The 6,673-nt window shown below is 54.2% G+C and overlaps 1 protein-coding gene across 1 annotated transcript in view; it reads right to left on the bottom strand.

Annotated features, from left to right (window-relative positions):
- Positions 1 to 900: 900 nt before the first annotated feature.
- Triobp (TRIO and F-actin binding protein) overlaps positions 901 to 6,673 on the bottom strand; it is a 22,764-nt gene continuing 16,991 nt past the window's right edge. The window contains exons 8-14 of the mRNA XM_005354220.2: positions 6,441 to 6,588; positions 4,800 to 4,902; positions 4,213 to 4,372; positions 4,023 to 4,136; positions 2,486 to 2,572; positions 1,675 to 1,835; positions 901 to 1,067 (exon numbers count right to left, since the gene is read on the bottom strand). Coding sequence (XP_005354277.1) covers positions 1,677 to 1,835; positions 2,486 to 2,572; positions 4,023 to 4,136; positions 4,213 to 4,372; positions 4,800 to 4,902; positions 6,441 to 6,588 — 771 coding nt within the window. The 3' untranslated portion in view covers positions 901 to 1,067; positions 1,675 to 1,676. The remainder of the gene's footprint in view (positions 1,068 to 1,674; positions 1,836 to 2,485; positions 2,573 to 4,022; positions 4,137 to 4,212; positions 4,373 to 4,799; positions 4,903 to 6,440; positions 6,589 to 6,673) is intronic.

Consider the following 6,673-nt stretch of genomic DNA (forward strand, 5'->3'; position numbering starts at 1 on the left):
TGGTGATCCACCAGCGAGCCTGAAATGAGCCGCTGGTGATCCACCAGCGAGCCAGGCTAGAGAGCAACTTCTGTTGTTGTCAGGGTAGAGACTGGTCCCCCTACCACTGCTGGCTTAGTGCCCCTCAAACCACTCAAATGTCCAAGGCCCAGGGGATGAACTGGACTCAGCTCCATCCTCAGAAACCCACAGACCCCTGCTTCAGGTAAGGTGGAATACAGAAGCCATTCAGAACCTGGTTGTTACTTCCTACCCTGCCCAGCCATCCACAAAGCCAGAGTTGCTGGAAGGTTTTATTAAGTTAGGGTGACTCATGGAACAGGAGAGATACGTCTTCATGGGTAGCGCTAGTAGGCCACACCCAGCGCCCCTCAGAGGAGTGGAGCTGTGGAGACAGCTATGGGCTCCTCTCTCTGTCCACTCGTTCCCCAGTCCAGAGGCCATGGTGTGGACCTGGCCAGGGCAGAAGTAGTTAGCAGAGGTAGGGCAGGAAGAGTGGGCTGCTCCTGGTCTCTTCCCTCTGGGCAACTCACCCTGGCCCTGCTTGGGCCTTTGCAAGATGCCCAGGGTAGGAAGGAGGCCCAAGCAGGGGACTGGAAGGGACAGGAGCCAGTGCTAGAGGCACACACCACCAAGAGATATGCCTTTTAAAAAAGTTTAAAGTGTTTTAGAAAAAAAAAAAAGGCAAAGTTCTATATAAAAATCTCTTCACATATAAAATCCTGAAGAAGGTGCAAGGTAAGACCCAGTGCGAGGGACGAGCTCAGATCCGCAGTGTGTGTGTGTACATGTGTGTGTGTGCGCGCACGTGTGTGTGTACGTGTGTGTATGTGCACGTGTGTGTGGCAGGTGTGAGTGTGTATGTGTGTATGTACACGTGTGTGCATGTGTATGTGTGTGTGCACGTGTGTGTGCATGCACGTGTGTGTGCATGTGTGTGTGTGTGGCAGGTGTGTGCACATGTGACTCAGGGTGGGGAGAAAGCTTGGCTTCTGACTTCTGTAGAGGAGGAGGGTGGCTGGTCCCCTGGGGCCGGAAGGTTCTCAGCTGAGCTGAACCACAGGGACCTGGAAGGCAAGAGCGATTCCTGAGCACTGGGAAGGCGGGCCTCAGACTCTGGCCTGACAGCGTGGGCCAAACCAAAGTACAGGCAAAACTGCCCATGGTTGCTGGCCCTGAAGCTGCTCTGCACATGGCTTGGGGTGGCCTTACTGATGAGCCTTAGGAAGTCTAGTCTGGTCAGGATGAAGAGGCAGACAGGCCATGTCATGTCACATCATATTACACATCATATATAATATCATATCTTATATCTATCACATGGCAGCATTTCAAGCCCCCTAGAGGAGGGCATCTCTAGGGCTCTATGGTCAGCGCTGGCTGTAGTGCGGAGCTCGGAATGCACCCAGGGTCCCCACTAGCCCATTGAAAGGCAGACTGAGGGCGGTGAACATGACAGTGGCTAAGATGCAGGGCTGTGGGGTCCTGACCCAGCCATGTGTCATCACCTGGGGACGAACATGCACAGGCTGACATAGCACACTCTGAACTGTCGTAGGGCCACAACAACCCTTTGGAGCCAGTACCACAATGTGCCACTTTCAGCATTTCCTTTCCCTGGCCCGTTAAGCTGCATGTAAGTGACCACACATTTAACTGCAGGTCCCTACTCACCTCTACTCAGCCAAGCTGTTTCTCACAGCCTCCTTCTCCTGCAGGGCAGCCATGGCCAGGCGCAGGTGCTCCTTCAGCTGCTCGATCTCGCGCTCCGAGCGTGTCTTGATGTGGTTCAGCTCCACATACACATCCTGGTACTTCCCTGTGAAGCGCTTGTCCTAGGGCCACCAAGCAAGCACTGAGGGTTGGAGCTGCAGGTCCTGAGCTCTGCTACACACCCACCTTGCCCCCTGCTGGTAGCACAGAAGGCCAGGTTCCCCCAGTGATGGGGACTTCATTGTCCTTCCTTGTCCCATTAGAGGAGTAGCAGTTAGGGCCCTGAGAGGTGTAGCCTTTGCCCACGGTCACAATGAGTGGCAGGATGAGCCCTAGGAGGGCGTGGCCAGGGGCTTTGGTCTTTCAATGACTTTTCTCTGCCGAGTCTCCAAGCACAGCCAGGGTACTGCTGGCTCATACATACATCCATGACTCGATGAGGGCAGGAATGAGCCAATGGCTATACAGAACTGGATGGGCATCCCAATCTAGCAACACTTGGAGTGAACCCACAGGCAGGCTGGGGTAGTGACCTGTTCTGTTCTGCTTATTCCTGGCACCCAGCAGGTGTTCAATAATAATAAAGTCAAACAACCCTGAATGCCCAAAAGCGTGTGACCTTGGGTGAGTCACACCCTTCTCCCTTCTCCTGCTAGTCTGTAATGGGATGGTGAGACCTATGTGGCAGGCCCAAGGGGAGGATAAGGCCCAGAGTGGATGGTGCGGGCAGGCACCTGGAGGACCCCCAGCCCTCACTCCCGCCGCTGCCTACCTTGTGCATCACCTGGAGCTCATCCCGGAGGCACTGCACCTCCTTTTTCAGGTACTGGAGTTCATTCTCCTTGACTCGCAGTAGCACCTAGGGACACATGTGCCAGGCTGAGCCAGGGACCTGGGCCAAGGCGACCAGATCCACACTGCCCTGCAGCCTGGCACCTCGGTGACTCAAGGTTCCCTGTGCAGCCTGCACCCTCACTGAGAGCCCCTGCATCCTACAGCCTACTGCCCCAGGAGGTCCTGTGCCTCTGCTGTCCTTTTCCTCACTCTTAACCCATGTATATTGTGAGTGGGACTCTCCCTGCAACTCAGCGGCAGCTGGACACAGTGCCGGGCTTGGGTGCTACGGTCGAGGGGGTGGACAGGAGACTGTGTTGTGGCCCAGCTACAACTGTAGCCATATGTCTACCGCAGGAGCACCCCCACTGAACTCTGAGGGGCCGTGCTATTGACATGTGGGGGTACATAAGCTCAGCGGGGCAGGAAAGCCTTAAACGTCAGACTGGTGATCTACTGCCTGGCTCCAGACCCAGCTTTCACACCAATAGCCGTGTGACCTTCAGGAAGGTCATTAATTCCTGTTCCTCCATCGATTTAATGCAGACAGTAACAGGGCTTGACTAATGAGCTTGACAGAAGGGAACACTCAAAGGGCTTAGACCTTCTAGGCACAGAGACAACCTCAGAGCATCGGCTCTCAACCTGTGGGTCACGACCCCTTTGAGGGTTGAATGACCCTGTCACAGGGGCAGCCTAAGACTGTCCTACATAGCAGATATTTTCATTACAATTCCTAACAGTAGCAAAATTATAGTTATGAAGTAGCAATGAAAATAATTTTATGGTTGGGGGTCCCCACAACATTAGGTACTGTTCTGGGTTTTGTTTCATTTTTTTTTTTTTTTAAGACATTGTTTCTCTGACTGCCCTGGAACTCGATTAACCACCAAGCCCAGCATGAGGAGCTGTGTTAAAGGGTTATAGCAGTAGGAAGGCTGGGAACCACTGCCTTACATGTTTGCTAAGAAATGAAACAAAAAGGGATCCTGGAATCCCTCACTTTTTCCTTTCAACTCCCCCTGAAAGCAGAATGCTGCCCTTGCCACCTTAGATTTTTTTTTTTAATTTTCTAATTTATTTTTGGTCTTTTGAGACAGAGTTTCTCTGTGTATCCCTGGCTGTCCTGAAATTATCTTTGTAGACCATGCTGGCCTTGAACTCACAGAGACCTGCCTGTCTCTGCTCCTGGAGTCCTGGGATTACAGGTGTGTGCCACTATGCCCAACATGTTAACTGTTTTATATTTAAGTCACTGGGACTCACAAAAGCAGGGTGAGCATGGTCACATAGCAGGTAGATGACAAGATCAGATCAGAGTCTAGAATTCTGACTTAGCCTGGAAGACCCAGGAATTTTGAGTGATACCTGCAGGTGACACCCAGCCTGCTAGGGAGCTTCCACACAGGTCCCAGAGCCAGGGTTGCCTGGCACAAGGCAAAAGAGGGGAGGGGAGGGGAGGGGAGGACGTCTACCTCCAGCTCACAGGAGCTCCTCGCATTGCTGCGCCCACAGCTGTTGCCCGTGCCCTGTGAGGCGATGAAGCTGCGCAGACGATCGATTTCCTCTGACAGGTGGGCGTGTAGTTCCTGAGAGAACAGAATGGTCAGGGGGGGGATACCAGCCCCTCACTGCCTACTCATAGCCTCCCAGGGCCCAGCCTACCTGGTTGTGGCGCAGCAGCTCCTGGCCCTCTTGCTGGCAGCGCCTCAGGGTGTGCTCTCGCTCCTCCGCCTGCTGTGTCAGGGCCCCGATCTCTAGGCACTTCTGGGAGTACCTCTCAGACAGCACCTGAAGCTCCTGCTTCAGTGCCTCCATGTCCAACCTAGCCAGCACAGGATGAGACAGAGATGGACCTTGCGGGCTCTCTTGACGCTGCTTGGCCTGGAGTCATGTCTCAGCATTGTTGGTTCTAGGTACCTTGTGGTTTTGAACTCAGCCCACTGTGGCTGTGGGCTAGTAACATTTCCTCCTTTCTCTGTGAGAGGGTGAGTTCAGGGACTACCTCTCACACCACCATAGCCCAGGCACCTGGACTGTGCTGAGGTAGGGAGGCACCCTAGCGGCCAAGGGCAACACTGCAACCCAGCTCTAGGAGACACATTAAAGGGGCACAGAGGCCAGGACCTGGGCACCAACAACCCATGCACCCTCTGCCCAGGGCCGTGAGCAAATCCCCAGTCACATTTATCAGGGCGAGTGGTGCTCCTGGCGCAGAGGCAGACCCACCCCAGACCCTGCTGCTGTCTTACTGGTGTTGCTTCCGAAGGCCATCTGGACCCTGCTGGAGACTCTGTGTTTTGCTCAGCTCCCGACTCAGCTCTTCTTGATATGCCTTCTTCATGGCTTCAATGGCTAGGAGCAGAACAGACAGGCAAAGGAAAGGTTGGAAGGGGATCCGTACAATTCCATTTGTACTGGTGCAGACAGGGCAGAAGCTGTGTCCTGAACCCAGTGGCTTTGTGTGAGTGGGTCAACCCTCTGGGTCCTGCTTGAACTAATCCTGTGGGAGGGGTTCCCCTGGGGTGACATGTCAGTATCTAACCACTGACACCTCCTACCAGCATTCTCTGGCTAGCCTTGCACAGTGCTTCGCACCATCCCCATAGCCTGGAGGCCATCCTTCAAGGCCTATCTGCCCTGCCTGGCCGGTGGTCACTACAAAGCTGTGTAACTCTGACTCAATCCTCTGCCTCAGGACCCTTTCTGGAAGGTGCTTAACCATGGTTTTTCCTTCTCCAGAGGTGAGTAGAGCAAGGCCAGCCAAGAAGAGTAAGGCCCAAGTGCTGGCTCCTGCTGGCTGCTTCTAACGGGGAGCTGCCGAGAACCCAGCATTTTCCCATACTGCACAGGGTGGGGTAAGGAGTACACAAGCCTCCAGCCTTAAGTTTATCCACAATTCCAAAATGCAACACCTGTGAACATTGGGAGGATCTCATTCCTCCTCAATGGCAGTCCCTGCTGCTCAGGACACAAGGCTGTTGGTGGTCTGCTATTCAACACAGCATCACTTGCAGCAAGTTCAAGTTCACTGTGGAAACTTTGGGGCTGGATCACTGGGCAATGCCTGCATCCTGGTGGGGAGGGGTGGCTACTCTAGGCTGCCTGCCCTAAAACATGAACATGGCCCAAGGCTGGCAGAAATGACCATGTAGACTTGACTGCCGGAAACACTTGGCCAGTATCGGCAGGATGCAAGCTCCAGGTCACATGACCTCACTCATGACTCTACAAAGTCAGAGGGGCTGCCCAGGATATGCCATGCACACACAGCAGGTGTGCAGTAGACAGAGGAGGGGATGGAATTTGTCCGTCTCGGGTGTTTCCTGTTTTTGGTTTGGGAGGAGTGAGGCTGTTTAGAGCCCAGCTTTGCAATCAGAGTCGCTACTCTAGGCTCAAAGCACTGCCCTGTCATTTCCAAGCTGGGCCATCTGGACAATCACTAACCTCTCTGAGGTCCAGCTTCCCTACTCCCTGGATACCATAAACACGCAGGGTGCTCCCGTGAGGAGTGTGTGGGCACAGAGAGGTACACACTGCCAGTACAGCAAAGGTCACGACCATTCTTTGAACATCCCAGGGTCTAACCCGAGTACCTAGGCAGGTGACAGTCTGCCAAAACTGACTGTAGCAGATCAGTGTCGATCCCCTACATGGAAGTAGTATGTGGCTTGAGGTACCCCTCAATGTCTCTAGAACTCAAGGAAGCAAAGTCCCAACCCATGGGAGGGGAGGTCTTTTACTGCCTCACTTTCCCCTGTTCAAGCTGGACCACAGATCACTCCTGGGGCTTCCAACCCCTACTGACTTCTTACCCCAAATCCTTCCTCAAGGGGCTTCCCAGCTCAATGTGGAAGCACAGGCCCTGCCCATGGTGCATCCTTGGTCCTCACCTGAGGCTGTAGCCGCCGTCTCCTCGGCTAGTAGCCATTCCTTCTCTTGCTGCAGCCGCTGTAGCTCTCTCTCATGGTGCCGCTGCAGCTGCTCCATCACCTGCTGGTGTGAGGACTCCATCTCTGCCAGGCTGCGCTCACAGGCTTCCTGTGGGCCAGAGGCCAGGGAGGTCACGAGGCTGTCCCCAGTACCTGGGCTAGAAGTCCTTCCAGGCTCCAAGCCTCAGTGCACG

This window comes from Microtus ochrogaster, chromosome 15 (assembly GCF_000317375.1).
Source record: "Microtus ochrogaster isolate Prairie Vole_2 chromosome 15, MicOch1.0, whole genome shotgun sequence".
Lineage (NCBI taxonomy): Eukaryota > Metazoa > Chordata > Mammalia > Rodentia > Cricetidae > Microtus > Microtus ochrogaster.